This window comes from Mustela erminea, chromosome 2 (assembly GCF_009829155.1).
Source record: "Mustela erminea isolate mMusErm1 chromosome 2, mMusErm1.Pri, whole genome shotgun sequence".
Classification (NCBI taxonomy): Eukaryota; Metazoa; Chordata; class Mammalia; order Carnivora; family Mustelidae; genus Mustela; species Mustela erminea.
In genome coordinates, this window is record NC_045615.1 from 76,487,194 (window position 1) to 76,510,523 (window position 23,330).

Consider the following 23,330-nt stretch of genomic DNA (forward strand, 5'->3'; position numbering starts at 1 on the left):
TTTCTCTGACATCACTCTGCCCCAGCCGTTATAGAAACCAGTTCAACTGGAGAGAGCAAACCCAAGATTATACGCCAGGTTTCCACTGAGGGCGACATGGGGAATGAAGAGACAGTTGTGTCCTATGTTTTGTTCTCACAGTAGAAATAGTAGTAACTACAGTTTTAGCAATTGAGTTACATTTTGTTAGTCTTAATATGAAAGATAGTTTTTGTATAAAAAAAATTTGATACAAAAGATGAACAACATGTTAGTTTAAGGGATAGAGTTAACTGGAGGAAACACTTGTCTTTATTTCACAGTTTTGAATTTGTAAGCAGAAAACCTCTAGGATTCTTGCTTCTCTTCTTCCTTCATTTCCTCACTGGGGGAAAAAAAAACCTGTGTTGACTCATTACTGGCTATGGAATCAATCGTATTTTCCTGTCTCAGCACAGAAATCTCCTCATGATCTTGGGGAACTTGCCTAGTCCCCCACCTTATGCTCAGTTCTCTTCAACACACACTGCGGGGTCCCCCACTGGCTTCTCAACAACTCACAAAGCACAACTTCATGACTTTGCACACAGCGCTCCGTTGATTTGGCATGCCCTACCCCCCAGTTCTGCTTCTTTCCCAAGAAAGCTCATACTCCTGTTTTTGACCCAATTCAGACTTCTTCAGTGAACTCTATCTGGTCTCCCTCAGGCAAAGTGAGCTGCTATATTTTGCACATTCCAACATTCCTCTTACACATGGATCCTCTCTCTGGAAGAAGATCCATTTAATAATGTGAGAGTCTGTTTCCCCTCCGGGTATACAGAAAACTCTTGGTGGCTGAGAACAAATCTTAGAAAGTGTGTCCCTTCACCACTAATGAAGACCTATTTAGAAAGCCCATTTTTACAGAAAAGATATATAAATACTAGGTTAGCTATAAAGTTACAAGACATAAAATTATATTGTTGAATGATTAAATGAAATAAGCTCTAAAGAAAAAAGAAAGAAAAGGAAAACTAGGCTCTAAAACTGGGGAAAAAAAAAAAAAAGAACAAATGTAATATAATGTATCACTAAAGTATGTCCAAGGCAGAGGTGGTAGAGAAGGCTGGATAGAAAGTGGTTTCTGACCAGGAGCTTTAAGAAGCTAAGATCTCCACAGACAGAAGTAAGAGAAGGGGAGAGGATGAGGAACAAAGAGGCCAGGGAACAAGGATTATTCTATCTGTACTGTCAAGAAACACTGAAGCAGAAAACATTGTGAACCTCGGGATAAAGACGCCTGGTCCAGACCAGCCAAAGCTCAGGGTGTGTGTGTGTGTGTGTGTGTGTGTGTGTGTGCGCGCACGCGCGTGCACACACATGCTCAGAGGGAAGGAGGGCTGGACTGGGGAGCTGCAGGTATATGACCAGTGGGGCACAGGGCACCCTGGGCTACCCTGTGGACCAGCCTGAAAGTAGTGAGAGATCCTTTCGGGTTGCTTCTGTCTGTTGTGTTTTCTTTGGTAACTGAGACACGTCATCAAATCAGACCTTTGTAAATATGACTGTGGCAGCCATACATGGGATGGGTTAGACCAGCATTTCTCAAATTGTGTTTTACCGAACACTAGACCCAGTGAGATACAGTAGAACATACATACATTCCCCCCACACACATTCACTCTCTCACTTACTCTGCTTAAATCATCTTGGCAAATGCTGGTTAAACAAACCACAAAAGGTATCTTTACTGCTGGGCTTTCCAGAACCTGTAATAGGCTTCCGGAGATGATAGAATTCCAAGAGGATGACCGCACATATGGCTACTACTTTTCTCCCTTGGCTTTAATGCCATCTCTTCTCCTGGTTCTCCTTCAGCTACTTTGGCTGCTCTTCCTCGGTTTCCTTTTGGAAAATGTTCTGCTGCTCAGTCATTTTCTTTTCAATCCATGGAGATTTCAGGAATGAGCTTTCAACTCCCAGACTAAATTTCCATGTTTTTCCTGACAACTTTCTTGGCCTGCACTCTTGTCCAGAGTGAGGTAGGTGCCCCTCTTCTGTACCCTGGGGACACTCTATCACAGGCCCTGCCTTGCTCTAGCTGGTCATCTCCTTCAGATGCTCTGTCCAGAATCCTTCAGGGCTAGGACTTTTTCTTAACCCTTCCTTGAATACACAGTACATAACACAGAAGCTGGCTCAACAACATTCAGTTGGCCAACTAAGACTAAACATAGGCTCTCCTAAATCTTAAAGAGTTGCAATCAGAAATCTACCACATTCGCCAAAGGACGTTTCTTTAATCAGGAGTCCTCTATATATGCAACTAATATTTGAATCTTTGTTAAGCAAAGTTAAAATGAAACTATCACAGAAACCTGTATGATGAATTCTTTTCATTTTTGATTTTTAAGGCTTTATGTGAGATAATCAAAATAAACCACATGTCATCACAAGTATTTGCAACTTACACACAGGGATCTGATTTTATTTCCATCATTCAGGATAACACTAATGTCAATCAGTTAACCAAATATTCCATAAATAATCCCTTCAAATGAAAATCTATCTAAATTTTACATTATTCACAAGCTCAAAGCTTCATCAATACCTCAGTTAAAATATCGTCTCAGCTGTGGGAATAGTCCCAGACTGAAGGTTATGTGACAGATTGGGGGAAAAAAAAAGGCATTTAGATCTGTCTTTGTGTACCCTGCTGGGACAGGAAAGAGTTGCTCACTTAAGATGTTAAGAAGAGCTCTCCCATCAGGTCTGGAAGGATAGGGAATGAGGCCTTTTGATTTTAGGCACAGTTGTTTTGTTCCTTGCTCTAAAGCAGTGGGAAAAAGAATGGAGACCAAATGGATCCTAGGAAAAAGCCACTAGAAAAGGATTTGCTGTTTCTCTAGGAATGGTTAGCCTGGGAGTATTTTCCTGAAACACTCCCTTATCTCTACCCAAAACTCCCTGTGCAGAATAATCAAAGCGTATTGGCAAGCTGAAGTGAGTCCAAGGGATCACTGAATCAGAGAACAAAGAGATCTCTAAGATTTAAGAATAAAGTAATTTGATAATCCGAGTGGGGCCGGTACTCGCCAATAATCAGAAACAAAGTATTGAGCAGAATCTAACAGAATCTAACAGAGCCAACATTCTTTATTTATTTATATTTTTTAAAGATTTTATTTATTTATTTTACAGACAGAGATCACAAGTAGGCAGAGAGGCAGGCAGAGAGAGAGGAGGAAGCAAGCTCCCCGATGAGCAGAGAGCCCGATGCGGGGCTCGATCCCAGGACCCTGGGATCATGACCTGAGCCGAAGGCAGAGGCTTTAACCCACTGAGCCACCCAGGCGCCCCCAGAGCCAACATTCTAAGGCCACAGACCTCCCAGGGCTTCTCCATGGTCTCATCATCCATCCCCTCTATTCACTCTGGAAGCCCCCTTATTATTATTATTATTATTATTATGTATGTCATGATCCATCACATAAAATTACCTGAAAGTCTCAGGCACCTTGTATTATAGATTGAACCACGTACCCCTCGCACCAAGCATAACTCTGGCACACAGTATATATAACAAACACGGGCAGAAGAAATAAGTTCTCCTAAATCCTGGGATCTCAGAGAGACAACCTTTAGATCAATGGTCACAACCTCAATTCCTTGGCACAGTGATATATTTTATCTGTAAAATGATTTCTCATTACTAACAAAGTACTAAACCTTGCAAATTACCTACTTTCTTTTCTGCGAATGAGATGGGTTTTCATGTTACTCCCTAGTAACACTGTTCTCATTGATCTCCATCCAAATGCTGTCTTAAAGGAACAATGACCCTCGGGAGATGAGGCTGAAGCTCGAAGGACTGTATATGGTCTACGCTGCAGCCTGAGACACACGGCCCACGTGAGCTTTGTCTGCCAGGTGAGTCAGGGCAGACAAATGGAGTAGCGTGGTTCCAGTGGAGGACCCCAGACTTTCAGCTTCCCTCTTCAGCAAACAGAACTCTGAGGACAAAGTCTTTAGAGCCATTTAAGAATAGCCCAAGAGGGCAATCAGGGAAAAGCTGGCCCAGTGTACATCCACATGGTATGCAAAGCACTGAGCAACAGGTGTCTAGTCATCCATTGCCACCTGGACAGAAAGGACTGCCTCCCGCTCACTGTAACCTAGGGAAAGGCAGAGGCGCAGGTGTAACAACAGACAACAATACAACAAAGAAGGTCCAAGGCACAGGAGAGGGCCATGACAAAGGCATCCAGACATCAGGACGAGGCTTGGTGCCGATTATAGACTTGGGACCTGGTACTTTCCTCCTCCATCACTCGTACACCTGTTATTGTTTATGACTTAAAATAATGTCCTTATTGCTTATCTTTCCTGATGGACACAAGGCAGGGCTTGTGACACAACAGTTTCTGGCACACAGTGGGCACTATCACAAATGTCTGCTCAATACACATGCTCTTGTCTTCTTGAACCTTTTGAGTATGAGGAGAAATGGCAATTAAGCAAGAATTATACTTCCTATCACAGACGGGCTCCAAACACTGAGGGTAGGGATAATGGTTGAATTGTCTATTGCTCTATTCTCAGTCTGTAGCACCCTGTAGTCCTTCAACAAATGTTTGCTAAATAAATGAATGAGTGAATTCATATATCTTAGTTAGCTATAGATTTGTTGGTAAATTAATATAGTTTACTTCTGATATAAGTTTACTTCATTCATTCAAAAGTCTGATAACCACTAGGAGTCTGGCACAGAGATGCTAAGGAAAAAGGACTGGGAAGATTTCTGTCTACATGGAAGTCAAGATCGAAACAAGAGAAACATATAAACAAATTATAACAGTAAGTTGTTAAACTAAAAAAACTGTGCGTTTTTGTGTGTGTGTGTGTGTGTGTGTGTGTGTGTGTGTGGTTTGTGTACTTTAAACAGCTTCAGTCAGAAAGTGTCCTCATCAGGAAAAAAGTCCTAAACAGAAGATGTTCCAACTGTTTATTCATGATCACTACATTGGAGCAGGGACTACCCGTAACTGTGTTTGCCAGACCACCAGCCCCAAAGGCAAGAATTACATACTCTGATTTACATCTGAGATGCCCAAACAGATACCATTCCCAATCATAACACTGCCAGTTAACCCAGTTTCACACTCTACGGTCATCATGTCACTTTCTCAAAAGCACTGCAAAGAAAATTTATGATGGTGACGAGCCTATTCACTTTAGCCATCCCAATATCACACATATTACAGGGCCTACTATTTAAAGGAAAGGTCTTAATAAGCTCACTTGTATAAATTTATATATTGTGTAAGCAGATTTGCCATCAGACTTTGAATGCAAAGTACTGAAGTAGTACATAAGAATCAGGAAAGCCTTAGTAGTCACACATTTCTTGATCTCTAGAGTCCTTTTCAGAGCACCATATACCTTTTAGACAACTGTTAGTACTATTCTTTAAACTATATTTTAAACATTGTATTTCCCCAATTACAAAACATTGCTAAACGTTGCTAAATGATGATATTACAATCCAACAGCTAACTTATGCTTAGGAACATGTTTGTATGTGCTTACCTTAGCACTTTGTCCAGAAATGTCAACCACTTTAAAAGGCAGAAGCATATTATACAATTAAGATTGTACTTACTCAGCATTGTGCAACATTTAGCACTTGTTCCAGTTACCTACTGATGCGTAACAGCCTCCCCCCAACCTAGTGACATAAAGTAAGTAGTTATTTTCATGGTTTTGTGGACTGGGTTTGTGGACTGACTGTGGGCAGACATGGTTTTGAGAGCTGACTGTTACAGAGACATCAGTTCTCAGTCTCTCTTATAATTGCAGTCAGTTGGCTGCAGCTAAAGTCATTTGAAGTTTCAATTAGACAAGGTGTCCAAAATGGCTTCCTCACATGCCTGGCAGTTCGTGTTGGCTGCTGTGTGGAGTGCCTATCTGTGACGTCACCACAGGGCTTGTGGTCTTCACAGCATCGTTCCAAGAGACAAAGGCAAAAGTTACAGACTTTCTCAGGATGGATGCTCTGAACTCCTAGAATATTTACTCTGCTGCATTCTAGTATTGGTCAAGCAAGTCACTGAGGCCAGCCCACATTCAAAGGGAGGGGAGTTAGACTCTACCTGTGGGGACATAAAGAGTAGCATGCGCATGCAAGAAGGGAAGAGTGATGGCAACCATCTTGAAGACACCATCACCACACTAACATACATTATGTTTCAGGCGAAGGGTTCTAGGCTTGTTCATTTGTTTCCAAAGTATCAAGTTAAGTAAAGAAATACTAAATGATAATGTAAGTACCATTAAAAAAAAAAAAAAAAACTCTGCATAAAAATCACATTTGATGCCTGCAACCAGTTCAGTCCCTCACATCAATATGACTCTACTCTTGTAACCCTAAATACAATAAAAAGAATTTAAAACTCACAAAAGACTTTTGTCTGTTTTCCTATAGGATAATTTACTTACTGAATAAATTTGTCAAAAGTATGAAATGCAATTTAAGTTTTCATCTCTTACTATCAAAGCCTACAGAAATTCAGGGAACCAATCATCACATTCTAGAATGCCTGGACCAGAAGTCCTATTTAAAATTGGGAACATCAATTGATGTGCCAGAAAAGTATCCCTAACCAGGGAACCGAAATGTTTCTTTGCTGGGGATTTTAAGAGAGCTGACTAGCTCATGAGCATAGTTGCCCAGAGAATTAAAAAAGGAGGCGCTCTGCCAAGTGGGTCGATGACCATCAAAAAGAATTTTCACAGAAAAGAAAAAGGGAAAAAGAAAGAGAAAATGATGCTGTCAGTCCCTGAAAGGGGAGTTATTTTTCACATGGTCTGATTTCCCTTTTACAAAGGGAAAGGCAGCTTACTGCGATAGAATAAGAATGTTCAATTTCATGCAGGTGCATTTTCTGAGCCAAATAAAATACAACAGTATCTCAAAGCCATTTATCTTAAATGATACATTTGTAAGGCCTCTAAAATTCCCCAAGAAATATGTGTGGAAGCAACCAAAGATTTATTAATTCCAAAACCGCATTAAAGATGTTTTCAAGAAGAGTGGCAACGAGCCATACCCTTTTGTCCCCACAAGCACAAAAGCTGGTGAAATTTAGAAAAATCCAAAATAGAAACACATTTCAATGTTTTTTCTCAAGTCATAATAAACTTTTAAAAGGTTATTAAATTTGTTTTTAACATCTTCCTCTTTTCTAGATATAAAAACACTCTAAATCTAAATTTCTAAATCTACTAGCTACTCTTCCTTCTCTACATGCAACATCACCATATCCTGACATGCCCCTTCCAAGCATTTCAGATTCATCTGGGACTCCTCCCTAGTCTTCACCTCCTATATACAGTACATGTCTATATGTACTTTTCAATACTATTTTAATACTTTTTCAATATTTTTTCAAATATTTTTCGATACTATTTCAAAGGTGTCTCTCGTATATGTTCCTACTTTCAGGTCCAGTGGCCACCTGGTGTGGGCTCCCTGTCTAGCACATCTGGCGCCCTCCGGCCTCCTGACTGGGTCTCCCTGCCTCTAGGATGGCTCCTTTCATTCACACTTGAAGACACCTTCTCTGCAGTCTTTCTAAAAGAGAGAGAATCGTGTCATCCCTCTACTCAAAATAAAACACATCACACAAAACAACTCGCTTCCAGGATCCATCCAAGCTCCTCAGTCCCAGCCTGTCGCAACTGCAGCCGAACTCTGACATGTATCCTCACACTCAGTCACGGTGGAGAGGCCACCCTACCGGATCTGGAGCTACTACCTCTCTCTCTTTCTCCCCATGGTTACATCTGCCTAGCATGCCCTCCTCCCTATTCCTCAAAGCTCAACTCACATACCACCCTCTCTCTCTCTAGCATTTCCTGGAATGAATTCACCCACCCCTTCCTGATTCAACAGGCTTGCTTCTTCGTTTGCCTCTTGGTTTTTTTTTTTTTTTTTTTTTTTTTTAAGATTTTTGTTTATTTATTTGACAGAGATCACAGGTAGGCAGAGAGGCAGGCAGAGAGAGAGAGGAGGAAGCAGGCTCCCCGATGAGCAGAGAGCCCGATGCGGGGCTCGATCCCAGGACCCTGGGATCATGACCTGAGCCGAAGGCAGAGGCTTTAACCCACTGAGCCACCCAGGCGCCCCATGCCTCTAGGTTTTTAAGGAATGCCTCATCATGCGTTCATGAAGATTGTAAGCTGATTTTTACCCTTAAAAGACCTCTTTTTGTTCTCCACCAAGGCTACAAAAATCCTATATAATGTTCCTATAGCTGGGAAAATTCTTCTTGCCTCTTCTTCCTCTCAGTGTTCACTTCTCATTCCTCCTCTAGCATTGGCACCCACAATGAATGAACGCTTCTCTTTCCTTCAACGTCATGCTTACATTACATCCACATGGTGTGGCTGATGAGTGCTCTGGTTGGATATTTTTGTAGAGTTTCCAAATTGCCTCATTGGCATATCACCCTACAGCCTCCAGATAAATTCAGCAGTGCCTGATGCCCAGGGACTCTGAGACGTCCCACTTTGGTCTGGTCTCAGGGCCCAGGGTCTCACTGCATGGTGTCGGAAAAAAGTGCCAAGTGCACATGTTTGTTTAACCCACCCAAAACCTGAACTACCTGAGGATCAGGGACAGGACGTTTCATGAAGGAAAATTAACAAAATATAAAACGACATAAAAGACTTGCTGTTACTGTTAACCACTGGCAATTACTTGCGTTTTCCTATTTGTAAGAACTAATCTGGCTATTCCCACAAACAAGGCTGGACAGACAGCTGTGATCTTGAAACTTATGTAAGTTAATTAGGTTTCTATGTGGTGTTCAAAAGGCAGACTCTCTGAAATAACTTTCTAATTGGTCCAGGTGCTTTCCATGTTGAAATTCAAAAGTGATTAAGTAAGATGTGAAGCCTTCTGTAGTAAATAATTACAAAAACAATTCCTTTTGAACCTAATGTTTACAAAATGGATATTTATGAGCAATGTGCCACACTTCAGTGAGAGTGTTTTGGCTCAATGTGTCCAAGGCAATAAAAACCTAAGGTCCATAATTTCCAGATGATTTTGTTCCTAAGTGTAATATACTAATTTGGGACTTGAGACATTACACATAAAGATATCTACCTCAGATATAATTTAGGGTGATCAAGAAGACCTTTTAGACAAAAGGACTACAGAGATAAGGAGGGGAGGATTGGCCAGAGTGCCTAGAGCACCTCCAGGCTTAAAATCCCTGGGGAAATTAACACTGCCTTCTGAGGTTGTTTCACTGAAAAGGCTTGGTTTGAAGCCACAGTGTCCAAACTAAAGAATCCTTCCCACCCACATGCAAAAGAAGTCTTCCTCCCCACAAAAAGCTGTCTCCTTCAACACCCAAGCAAAGAAACCAGCCCATGAATGGGAAGGAACGAAGTTAGATAGGAGAGAACCTAGACAGAGATGAGAAATGGCTCATAATGCATTGCCCTGTGGGAGGCCTGCCAAGCCCTGCCCTAAGGCAGACTGACCTCACCACATCCTGGGAAACAGAATCCCTTTGTCCAAACCTAACACAATGGCCTAAACCACATGGGCCTATAAACGGGGATGCTTCCCTTACTAAATGGAGGTGTTAACTGGTCATGGAGTATAAGACTCTGCTTCCATCTGCTTTCCAAGCAGAAAATTAATCTAGAAACTTTAAGTACAAGAAGTTATCCCAACAAACCTAGACAGCTAAGATAAATTACTGCTTTGAAAATGTGAAAAAAAAAAAACAAAACACAAAGAACATCACTTTTACCCTAAAAAGAAAAAAACCCCCACAAAACACAAAACAAATAAACAAAAGAACCCCATTGGATAATCTACATCATTGTTTTGAACCTAAGGTCAAGGGATGTTTTGTGAGTCCCCAGACAAGAAGATGAACTGAAGGCCACAGAGAAAGAACGCGAGAACTCTTTCCCCTTGGTCACAGCACCAAGGATGAGAAAGCTGTTAGCTCAGTCAGTGGGTAGGAAGAAAACAAGTAAAACTTTAAAGGATTCTTAAACGTCCACGGTGGGCTATCGGGATGGTTCAGATCAGAATGGGGGTGGGGGGGGACCCAAGAACACTGGAAGTCCACACCATCCATAGCTTCTTTTCCCTTGGCTCCACCAGGTGCTGGTAAGAAAGATGAGAGGCAGGCTGGGAGGACTGGAGAGCCCCGTCATGATGCAGGCTGCAGGGCCTGACATGGTTTCAGGGTGGAACAGGCCCACCAAAAGGCACTCATCTGTGTTCTGGTCACTGTGTGGCCATGAGGTGGTGACTGGCCGCTGCCAGGGTATAAGCACAAGGCCACAGACCCTTCTGACTCAGGAAATGAGCAACTTCAGTCTCTGCCAAGACTTCTTATCTCCATCAGGAGGCAAAGGCCATCAGTGACTGGGGGTGAGGCAGGAGCCTCTTGCACACGCTGGTCCCCCGTGAAGGGCTTGCCTCTGGGGAAGAACAGAAGCTTGCCCACACCCTGCACCCTGCAGGAACTCAAAGGGGAGGCACTCTTGGACCTGCTTTTGCCGGAGATACACATTGATGTGGAGAAGAGGTCTACCATTGCCAGAAGAGGAGCAGCAACCTCAGATATGCCTAAAACTCTCCACTGACACAAGGCCAAGTTCAGCCACCTGCCCTTTCAGACCTGTGCTATAGACTCTTCTGTGATGACAGAAATGTTTTAAAACTGTGCTGTCTGATACAGGAGCCACAAGTTATGCATTCTATGAATCAGCCTTAATTTTGATTAAATTCCAATTCCATGTATTTATAATTAATTACAATTACATTTCCAATAGCCATATGTAGCTTGTGCCTAGGACACCACAGCTCCAGACCTGAACAAAGGCAGAGGCAGAATTTGCCCACCACTGGCCAAGGGCAGGAATGCTGAGAAAGTTCCGTTTCAGAGGCTTAGGTACATCGCACCTGCCTCACTCTATTGCTTGAGCAAGAGAACCAAGAGAGCCTTCTGTCCCACTCACATCTCATGCTGAGTAACATATACTAGCAGACTGCAATTAGTAAAGGGACAATGACACAGAGAGAGAAACCTCTACTGTGGCAAAGGCATACAGCATCTGTTTGGTAGAGGAGAATTACTGTAGAAAACCCCTGAACATCCAGACTTCCCAGTAAGAATGTCAAAATTGCAGCCGACCACGAGAGAAGCTTAAAGCCCACAGTACCTATAGCAACAATAAAACCCAAAGCTCATTCAACTATTGACTAGACTGGCTCAACCCCTTACATTAATGGCCTGGAAGAAAGAAAGGTATACCTATTTTTAGGTATAAATAATATTTAGCTTGGCATCTACTATTCTTTTACACACAGTAATTAGGCACTGAATAAAAATTTTGTGTGACATACAAAAAGCAACTCACCCAAACCCATTATCAACAGGCAGAACAGATAACACAACAAGATCAAAGGATGGCCCAGAGGGTGAAACTCTCAGACAATTTAAAACAACTATAATTAATGCATTAAAGAATCCAACGAAAAGGTGGACAACATGCACAAACAAATGGGTAATTTTAACAGCAATGTGGAAGTAATTTTTTAAAAGCCAAATGGGAATATTAGAAGTGAAAAACATGGTATCAAAGATGAATTCCTTCAACAGGCAGACTGGTAACAACAGAGGAAAGATTCGGTGAAACTGAAATTATATGACACACAAGAAGAAGAAAACCATGTTTAAAAATCAAAAAGCAACAAAACAAAACAAAACAAAGCAAAAAGCAACCAGAAGAGAACTATCAAGAGCTATGGAATAACATCAAATGATCTAACACATGTACTCAAAATCTTCTAAGAAGAAGAAGGAAAGAAAGGGACCAAAGAAGTAATATTTAAAACATGAAGAGAGTTTTCCAAAACACAGCTATTAATAACAAACTGTAGATACAAGCAGGATGGATACAAAGAAAAATACATCCAGCCCAACATAGTATTAAAAACCAAAAATATGGAGAATGTATACTACATTGGAGGAAATGGATAAAAGGACTTATGCTGCGGCCTCTCCATAAAAGACCAATGACTATTTAGCCTTTTAGTAAAATGTGGATTCTAGCAAAATTGTCTCCCACACTTGCAGCCCTTACTGGACCACTTAAACGATAACTGGAGTAAAAGCATTTTGTGTGCCCTTGCTAAGGCATCCGTGCAGTAACCACAGAATGCGAATCTGAGGATGAAGTCATGGCATGGCATTTTGTGCAGACTAACCAAAACTTCTCAGAGATGTAACTTGCTCAGTAGTACAGTTTTTGTTGTTGTTGTTGTAGTGGAATTAAAATGATCTTTTGAAATAGGACAAAAAATCCCAGAATTAGAACTATTTAAATACTAAATGTAATGTGAGTACAAAACTGAAACTGATCTGTGTTACGGTCCAAATGTCATAATTTCATTTTTATATTTGGTCCTATAAAACCCAAGTACTATTGGGAAAAGTATGAATTTGCATAGATTGTTCCTCTAGAACTTTTTTAAAAAGTCTCTTGGATCTTGATATTAATTAGATTGTATCAGTTGATAATCAGTTTTTGGAAAGCTGCACTAATATGCGAAGAATATCTGTATCCATTCAATGTTTAGGAAATGTAATTTCAAAACTAAAGCTGTCTGTGATAATATACAAATAATGCATGAAAAAGAATTAAGGAAGAGTTTGAGGCAAAACCTGAAAGGCTCAGATCTACTTACCCTGTTCCTCTGGAGTGCTCCACTAATTCTATGGGATTCTGTCTAAAATCTGGGTGCTTCTAGTTGAGGCCCTGTCAGGTGTTCCCTTAATCAAAGGCTGGGATTTGTTTTCTTTAGTGCTCGAGAGCTGTTAAGAGTACCACCTGCACCTGGACACCTCCAGGCAGTTTCAGGATCCTGAGTCAATGCTCAAATATTCAAACGAACATGAGGCTTTTAAATTTGGGATCGTTACTATAGTTTGTTTAGTTTAAAAATACACAAGAAAGTATACCAGTCAGTAGAGTCAAAATATTTAAGTAAATGAAAGGCAAACATATGTACTAGGTAAGGGGGTTGACTCTCCAGCTGATCTGCTTGGGGGTTCCCATGTCAGTTGGGCTCCTTACTGACTTGTGCCCCAGTTTCTCACTTTTTAAAAGAGGGATCATAATAATATCTACCCTATAGAGGCCTCAAAGAATTTTTAAATTTATTAACAGGTTGTTATGAGATCTAAATTTTGGGAGGCTTCTTAAATGAATATGAGGATCCAGACAAGTATCTAGCATGGGATTAGTGGTCTTGTATTTATAACTATTTGTATTGGCCTCATTAATAAACTTTATATTAAAACAAAGTAAAAAACTAATTAACTGAATTGGAAATATCACACTCTCTTGAGAGGACCCAAAAGGTAATTTTTTCCTGCAGTGATTTTCTTCTGTCGTATAATCCTATCTATCATCAGTAATCATGTGCGATAATATAGTTATGTACCCCATCAAGCCCAGATATTGGTTAATATCACTAGTTTGGCTGAGAAGAACCAGGGTCCCTTAGTTTGTGCGCTGGCATCTTTAAAACATCTTATTAACACCACTATGAAAACTGCACACATAAGATAACTTCCCAAGCTGAACTAAAAGTAATTTAAATCTCTTTAATAATGTTCAAGGTGAAATAAATATTTAAGTCATATCATTATAAGCAGTCATACTTGTCTAATCCTTTATTGTTTATGAAGTAATTTTATATTCAGTAAGTACTCCAATTACTAATATTCATATAATATAAATATGATGTTATAAACCAGAAGGAGAAACCTGCTATGGATTTGGTTTAATGAGTAGAGAAGCTGCCTCTGTCCTCCACCAGAAAGACAAAAAGAGTGATTTTCTTCACAAGACCTCTGGGGGTATCTTTTATGGCCTACAGAACTGAAGTGGAAGGCCAGAATATTATTATACTGGAAAGTCCATTATTATTATGTGTTTTCTCTAACGTTTTTATTTTATAGCTAAGGTAAAAAGTGAAATCCAGGAAAGGCTGAAATTAGAATTGCTCTTAGGGGATGAAGCAAGTCTCTTCAAAGCTGGAAAACATGTCATTTATGTACAGACAATAAGCACCTTTAAAAGGGCAGACTGAGAAGGAATGGGGTGGAAGATAATGCAGTGAAAAGAAGGGTAAAGCAAAATCAAGAACTATTCAAAACATCAAATTTCCAAGTGGAAAATTCATATGAAGTATCTCACTGTGCCCCGAACAGAATAGTGAGTTAAGAAATGTAGCTGGATGGAGGGTAAGCTGCTCCCAGGTTTTTACGTAGCCGGGGAGGCACATGCTTGAGTTTGGGAAAACCGTATGTAACAGAATGACAACAGTGCACTGAGAGGTGTTGACAAGCTAAAGAACACAGGGCACCCTTGGAAAAGAATGGAAGGCAATACCAGGCAGTCCCCTGTGAAGCAGTGAGTTGTCCTTTCCTGTTTTCTGCCCCTTCCAAGAACTTACATTATTTTCAACATCTTTCTTGCAAATGTATTTGCTCATGGGTATTAAAGAGTGGTCACGTGCTTACAGACGCCTCTATTCAAGAATGTTCCTATTACTGGCAAACGCTCTGTGAGGCAGCATCTTTTATACTTTTCCATCTTAAAACGCTGCGATCTATTTGCAGTTTGCCATTTATAATTCCTGTTACTCCTAAGCACTTATTCCTAATCCAAACAATGGGGACCCATTTGGAGTTTGGACTTTTGCTTATTTCATTATTTTGTCTTTTTTTAGAATTGATCCCCAAATGTCCATCATAAATACAAACATATAATTTTAGATATATCATTTTTACTTTCTCAAGTTAAATGTCTTCTCAAAAAAAACTAAGTATAGTTTTATAATAAATATTAATGAGACAGAAAATCATCTTACCCTGGTGTGAGTCCGAATATGCATCTTCAGTCCATCATTTTTACTGAATCCTTTTTCACAGTAAGGGCACTGATAGGGACGCTCACCTGCAAAGGAAGTCTTCAAGTCAGAAAAAAGTAAACCAGCAAAGCAAGCACTGCCATCACTCCCTCAACTTGTAGCCTCATCACCACATACACTCTTGGCACTGCCAAAAAGAGGCTCCCTGCACACCTGGGCTGACACACCATGGGGGCTTCGGCGTAATGGACCATGCCTTCCCCTCCTGTGGAGAGAGACTGAGCCGCAGAGAGGGACTGAGCCCAGAGTGTGTTTCAATATTGGCCAGGAGCAGGCTTCCTGCGTATTCCTTTTATTTATTTTTATTTATTTTTTTAAAAGACTTTATTTATTTGAGAGAGGGAGTGATTGAGAGAGCACAAAAGCAAGGGCAGAGGAGAGGCAGAGGGAGAAGCAGACTCCCCTGCTGAGCAGGGAGTCTGACACGGGGCTTGATTCCAGGACACTGAGATCATGACCGGAGCAGAAGACAGATGCAAAACCAACTGAGGCAGCCAGGTGCCCTGGCATATTCCTTTCAATACTTGAGCCCAAATTAAGTCTCCTGATTTTTAGAATCTCTTAAAAGGATTTTACATTAATCCATTCATTCTGTCACTGTACTACTCACTTCAGGGGTCTTTAATTGGTTCACTGATTCTTTGTTTTAAAAACAAAGACTTCATATTCTCTCTCAGTTGGGGTGATGAGTTTCAAAAGAATTTCACATACTGATGCAGGTTAAACAGAACCACTGGCAGTTTAATAATTGATCCAGATCTGCTAATGTAGCTGCGTCTCTTGCATCTAGAGGTCATTATTTAGAAAAGAGCTATGCCATTTTTTTTAAAAACAAGTAAACATACACATCACATTAAAAAAATTCTATTATGAAACAGCAAAAATGTGACAAAACTTAGTCTCTAGGAGGAATCTGAAGTTACCCTCTAGTCAAAGCCTAATTATTTAGGAAGAACAGTAACTCAAGTCACTACTTATTCTTTATTCTCTCATTTAGCAATGCATTTAACACTGCAGGACGCTGGACGCTGCAATCAAAGACGTAAAACTTCCTGTATGTCTTTCCTTTCCCTCCAGGACAGGGCTTTTCACAAGCAGCAGGTGTTAGTCCTTTATTCCTTCGGGTCCCATTTGATCCTTATTCTTGTTCAATCTGGGTATCACTCACATTACTCCAGCTAACTCCCCTATCAGGTCAACAATGAACTCTTTGTTGCTCCAATGGTCACTTTTCATTGCAGTCTTCCTTGACCTCTCCCTTGTCCTTGACACTGCTTCATAAGATGACAGTGCCATTCTTGAGGAGCCTTGCTATATGAACTGTGTGTTTTCAGCAGTAACATCACGGGGGAGCAACTATACAGAGGCCCCAGCACAGCTGCATTTTCCCAGCTTCTCCCTGAGAGGGAGCACCCAGGACTCTCCCCTTGAACTGGGCACTGTAAAATGATGACAACTACCCCAAATGGAAATAAATAAACCAATAAACAAATAAAGTTACAATGGCAGTATAGATACAGGACTCCTTAAAGAACTATCTAGACTTGCCAACTTCTTCATGGTATAAAAATCAACATTTATACTAGGTCAGTAGAACTGGAAATTTTGACCTTATTATAATCACCACCCTAGGAAGGTGTTTCTTCATTGTCAGAAGAATAAGGTGTGTAGAGTCCAATTTATTTGAAAAAAATTGAAAGTATAATCTTATTCTAACACTGAGTTGATAATATATATTTATCTTAATTCCAGACCTCTCTGTTGAGACCCAGTCTTGAGACAGCCATATGTCAACCAGGTATCTTCATTTGGATATTCCATAAACAGCTGAAATACAGCATTCTGAATTCATGTCTTCAACTTCTGATCCTGGATATCCTGCATATCCTGCCCTGATTAGTTATACCACACTCACCCAATCACCAAATAAGACACTTAGCCCTCCAACTTCTTTTTACTCACTGTCCTCTACATTGCAGTCTCTAAGTCACACTGACTGCCCTTCTCTGATATTTCTAGAATTCTCCTTGAGGATGTGATAAAAATGAAAATAATATTAACAGCAGTAGCAACAGCATTGACAGTAGAAGGAGTAGTAGCAACAACTCTCATTTATTGAATTCTTGACCATCTAACCTTTACATGCATACCCCCCTCACAAAGAAAGAACTGAAACATACAGCTAAATGCTAATGCTGATGGTGGTAACTCCTGAATCACAGAATTCCAAATAGTTTTTTTTTTACTTCCTTCTTCATAAAGTATGAAGAGCAAAGTAGTCTTTTATTTCATTTTCAAAGTTTGTTTTATTCTAGTGATAATGAAGAATACTAAATGTTTATTTAATAAGTCAATCAACAAATCAAATCTAGGTTACAAATAAAGCATGCTAAAAACAGTAAAGTGGTTTACACTACAAAAAGTCATTTCAAAAAATTTTCTAGCAAGCCTAATATAATCTAATATTCATGGCTATTCTCTCTGTAAGGTGTTTTCTTGCTCTCCAAATACCAATAGAATAGCCAGCAAACAAAAATCAAAGACTCATAGTCATCAGGTGAATTTTATGTTAATTAAGCCTTATACCAGGTTATTATTTTTTTTCATAATAGCTAAAATGATTAAGCAAGGAAAGAGATATAGTTAAGAAATTTTAGAGAATGGAGCATAACAAATTCATTCCCTACTTTACCTAGTGTCATAATATAGAAATTTTCTCTATAGACATGAAAACGTTAACTTTTGTTAGAAGCATAGATTTTCTCCTTTTTTTAGAATCTGATTGTCCTGAATTTGAATAATACTTGTCCTCTTTCTAGTTATAACTCTGGGGAAGTTATTCAACCTCACTGAACCTCTGAAAAATGGGATAAATTGTATCTATCTCATAGGGACAGTGACCATATATTCAGGTTTGCCTAAGGCAGTCAGTTTATGCTGGTTATCCCAGAAAAATGATTAACAGTACTCCATTCACTTTCACCAGTGTCCCAATTAGGACAATAAAAATACCCAGTTAACTATTATGGTTTGAACTATGTCCTTCCATTCATATGTTGAAATCCTAACCTTCTCCCTTCAAAATGTGTCCCTGGAAATGGTATTTGAGTAATGGGGTTCCCTACTCTCATCTGACTGGCATCCTTATAGGAAGAGGGCCATGCGAAGACAGGGACACACACAGAGGATGTCATGTAAAGAGCACCGCGATGCTGCCACAAGGCAAAAAACTACCAGAAGCCAGGCCCTACACAGATTCTTCCCTAGTGCCTTCAGAGGAAGTGTGACCCTGCCCACAGCTTGATCTCTGACTTCAAGTCCTCTGAATCCGGAGACGACAAACCATTGTTTAGCTACTCAGTTTGTGGTACTTTGTGACAGCAGTTGTAGCAAACTAATACAGTCACCCGATTCACGATGTTAGCTATTATTATTTTCAGAAAGGCATGTCTACCTCTCTGCTGCCCATGAGGCCTATGCAAACTACCCAGAGGGAAACTGGTACCTCTAGAGGACTGAACTTCTGTCCCATCCCTACTCCAACTCTGAGATCCAGTGATACTGAGCTGATATGTTTGGGAAACTTGAGGAAGTCCAACTTTACTCATTCATTCTACTCTCCCAGAACAGAACTCCAGTTTTAAAGGATGTCCCTGGGTAAATGGCTTTGATAAACAAAATGCACTTGAAATCTAGAGTGTGTGGTTTAAAAATCAGCCCATACTGTACATGAAACTGCTACATTCTTTACCCATTTGGTTGGAGCACCTTTGCAGGAATCCTGCCCTTAAGACTCTGAGGACAGATTCTCGGTCCCACAGAATCTGAAGCTGCAGGTTACCTGTGTAAGTCAACATGCTAATTAACTACTAAAGTCATTTGCCTAATTTTCCTATACTAAAAGAAGCTGTTATTCTTACTTTTTTTTCACATTATGCATATGATACCTTCCTTCATTATTTCAAATTACTGTGATGAATAATCTCTGGGAAACACTTTTGTCTACACATAAAATTATTCTGGAGCAAACAGTGACCAATCTTCAATTTGAGTTAACCCTGAGAATATAAATCTTTCTTTCTTACTTGAACACCCCCAGTATATAGGTTCTGACGTACAATATGAAGCAAATCCAAGGAACTACTATTTTTTTTAAAGATTTCATTTATTTATTTATTTGAGAGATGGGGAGAGTGTGTGTGTATGTGAGTGACAGGAGGGGCAGAGGGAGAGGAAGCAGCCTCCCTGCTAAGCAAGGAGCCTGACATGGGCTTGATCTCATGACCCTAAGATCATGACCTGAGCTGAAACCAAGAGTCAGATGTTTAACTGACTGAGCCACCCAGGTGCCCCCCAAAACTGCTATTTTTTTAATATCTCTGATAGATTTAGATATTGTCTTCATTTTGCTCAGGCTAATTAAAATGTTCAAATTTTGACTAACCTGAATATTAATTAATCTAGGAATTAGCTAAAAATTATAGCTAAAAAACAATCTAAATGGAAATAATAGCTGAAACATATAGGACCTCTGTTCTGTTCAGAATGCCTAATGTGCATTAGCAATTTTAATTCTTGCAACCTTATGATCTAGGTATTCTATTCCTAATTACAAATGAAGAAAGTAAGCCACTGACGGGATAAGTACTTTGCTCAGGATGACATAGCTATAAAGTGGTGGAATCAGAGTTTTAACCCTTAACTCTTATGCCGTTACATAAATTAAAAATACGGCTAGTATTTTGCATAAATTAGATTAGCCTTTCTAAAGTTTTTGACAAAAACTCGGCTTCTTGTAATAGCAGTTAACATTAACCAGATCTTTCTGGCTGGTAAATTCAAGCATCCTTTTACTTATCAAAGCTCTTCAAGAAAAAATAGGGGGCAGGTCAGGAATGTGTGTTATGTCTCAAAGCAGGTCCCAAGTGAATGCAAATACTAACACAATATAAAGCTGTGTATTGAGAACTATATATAGGTAGCCACCTTCAATATTTAGAAGGTAAATACAATACTGGTAAATATCTATGAGATTTAACTACCAATAGTCAAATTTAATGACCATAGTAGCACAAATAATACTGATGTGTACATAATGGCAAAATATTTTTCACTTAACTAAGGAAAATAGATGAGTTCTTTGCAATTGCTTTTTTCTTTAAATTACATTCTGACACCAAGCATTAAAATCCACTTGTGTTTTCTTCAAACATACCAAGGAACAAACAGAAGCACTGATGGCGATTGTAGAAGGTTAATTTTAAGTTGATTTCCAAAGATACCCCAGAGTGGATACTCCATGAAGCTACTTTAGTCATGTATTAAATATTTTTTGAGCACATATCCTCTTCTCATTACTGTCCTGGGCTTTGGGAATGCAGCTGCAAATAGACCACAAAGTCACTGCCTTTTCGATTTTGCTAGTGTAGTGAGAAAGACAAGAAAAAGTAGAGAAAAACCCCAAGATTTTCAGATACTGATAAACTACATGAAGAAAATAAAACAAGGAGATTGGTTTAAGGAAGACCTCTAAGGGAGTGGGCCTAAGGACTGAGCTAAGGTTGTTGTGAAAGGCAAAAACAGGGCGCCTGGGTGGCTCAGTGGGTTAAGCCGCTGCCTTCGGCTCAGGTCATGATCTCAGGGTCCTGGGATCGAGTCCCGCATCAGGCTCTCTGCTGAGCAGGGAGCCTGCTTCCCTCTCTCTCTCTCTGCCTGTCTCTCCATCTACTTGTGATTTCTCTCTGTCAAATAAATACATAAAATCTTTAAAAAAAAAAAATGAAAGGCAAAAACAGTAAGTGAATACCAATGCCAATCCTTGATGTTAACTTCATATGACTGAAGCACACTCTTTTTTTTTTTTTTTTTAAACTCTTCATATTTGAATTAGAATTATTTAAGCTTACTGGGCTTGAAATAAGCGCATCCAAATTCTCACTGCTGGCATACCTGAGATGGGAGTAGCTTAAAAGTATTTGAAATGTGTGGGGAGGAGTGTGGAAAATGTCCAGAAAAGAGCTCCAGACCACTGGAGATGGCCTTCTAGATGCAGCTAGTGATAATGAGAGGGGACACCAGGATGCCACATGGAACACCTTATAGAGTCCAGGCTGGCCCTAAAACAAGTTACCCAACTTGAGTCTTTGTAGAAGAAAATGCACTACAACAACAACCATCTGGTGGCAAATATAACTAAAAACAATTGGAAAACGCAGATTCTAGTTTAATATATGCCATTAGAACAATGATTTACTGATGTTACCATTGTTTTATGAAATATAATTTCAATTAAAGACATCAGAAAGAACTCTAACCTTCACCAAGGGACTAGCATATTAATTTTGAAACAGAATCTTAAAATGCATGAAGGGAGTACACATTAGCATTCATCTCCATGAGAAAAGGATCTTAAAGCCAAGCATCATTGACTACCCATCTATTGCTCCAAACTAATTCAACATTCAACATCTTCACCCAAATTTTTTCTTAAGATCTATGTTTATGTTATATGAAATTAATAAAACAAAATCTTGCAAACCTTGATATTCTTAAATTAGCACCTGGATTTGATTTAAGAAATAAACTTGGCCACTCTATAAAGGGGATCAGAGATCAAATTTTGTTTCAAGCTACTAAACATATTGAATACAACACATTTAGCAATAATGACCACGATCAACCTTGAAAATTAAAAAGTGTTAAAATGACTAATGGTTAAAATGATAAATTTTATGTTGTTTATTTTACCACAATTTTAAAAGAGAAGTGTAATGCCAACGAGCCCTATGCTTTGAAAGACTTTGTACAAGCAGAAAAGCTTCGATATGTAATGTAAACATTTTAAGAGATTTTGACTAAAATAAAATGGATTATTTTCAGAAAACAGTTAAATAATTTTAACTTTTATTTTGTCAACACATGTTTAAAACCTGTAAGATTTCAGAAAGCTCTCATAGTTTTCTAAAAAGAGAAAAAGATATATACTACAGAAAACGTAATTTAAGATGGAATAAAATTAAACTCTCACTTTCAATGACTCCAAATTAAATAATGTTTAAATAATTAAATTAAATAAGATTTAAATATTTTGGAGCCAGAGTTTTACTTTTTACATTGAGTTTTCCAACAAAAATCAATTTTGGAGAGGGCAATTTTCACCTTGAAAGTGTGTGTTTCATGAAAAGTAAGACGGTTCCATGTTGTTGAACTTCAAAATACAAGCTTTATATAGGAATTCTTTACAACGTTAAATTTGTTTTCCACAATATCATGAGACTGGCTTGTTTTGCTTTTGTGGACTAAGGAAATTGTTACAAGATATCAAAGTGACTTATTCTAAATAAAAATGAAACAAAAATGTAATGGGGCAAGCATCAACCAATCACTTTTCCAATTCCACCATTCCAATTCCACCATTCCAATCCCCTCAATTTGTGGAGCATCTAATAAACTAAAACTACACCACAGAGAGAAGTGAAATGCTACCCTGACAGATGGGAGTAGCTCAAGTTCTTCTTGGCACTTTTCTATCATTTGAAATACTTCTTTTTTCCTTCTGTAGCAAAAAGAGCCATGAAACCCCACTCACCTCACTGAACCTCACACTGTAACTCTTAGAATTCTCCTATTAATCAAATCCTGCAAAAATCTCACTTGATCTGAAGAAATTAAGTCCAAGGACACTGTCTTTGAAAGAAAAACAAAGTCTGAACTTGACATTTTCTTCTTGAGTATTTACAGAGATACTCTATTTTTAAAAGTTAAAAGAGTTTACTATTAGAAGGAAATGAGCAATAGAATATAAAAATAAAAATTTACTAAATGCGGAGATCTTTACTTCTCAAAATACTTTTGCCACCTGAATCAAAACAAATCAAGTCTTTTTTCTTTTTTTAATGCAAGGTTCTATGAGGTTTTTTTTTTTTTTTTACAAAAAAAAAAAAGTAAAGTAAAAGATGCAGTCTTTTCCTTAAGAATCTTACAGTTAACAGTATCCATCCCTCATTTCTGAAAAGAAGCTCAAATAAAGAGCCATAACTATTTATGGGTTGAAGGTAAAATAAAAACTGAGTTTTATAGATGTAAACAAAATAGAATACATGACACAGAATAAAAAATGACACGAGTTAAAGAATAATTAGAAATATATAATTAGCTAGGAAAAGAAAGTCAAAGACTCCTGACTCAAGGTTTCAGTCGACCAGGTGTATAAATGATACCCATCACATGTGATTTGTCTGAGGAAGCACACCACCTTCACAAAGTCCTTCATGTGCACACCAACAGAAGCAAAGGGGACTACTTCATAAACAGGAGAAACATCTGAACG

At 39.1% G+C, this 23,330-nt stretch overlaps 1 protein-coding gene across 1 annotated transcript in view; it reads right to left on the bottom strand.

The window, feature by feature from the left end:
* The window catches only part of PRDM5 (PR/SET domain 5), a 225,296-nt gene that overhangs the window by 31,065 nt on the left and 170,901 nt on the right, over positions 1 to 23,330 (bottom strand). The window contains exon 14 of the mRNA XM_032333306.1: positions 14,942 to 15,027. Coding sequence (XP_032189197.1) covers positions 14,942 to 15,027 — 86 coding nt within the window. The remainder of the gene's footprint in view (positions 1 to 14,941; positions 15,028 to 23,330) is intronic.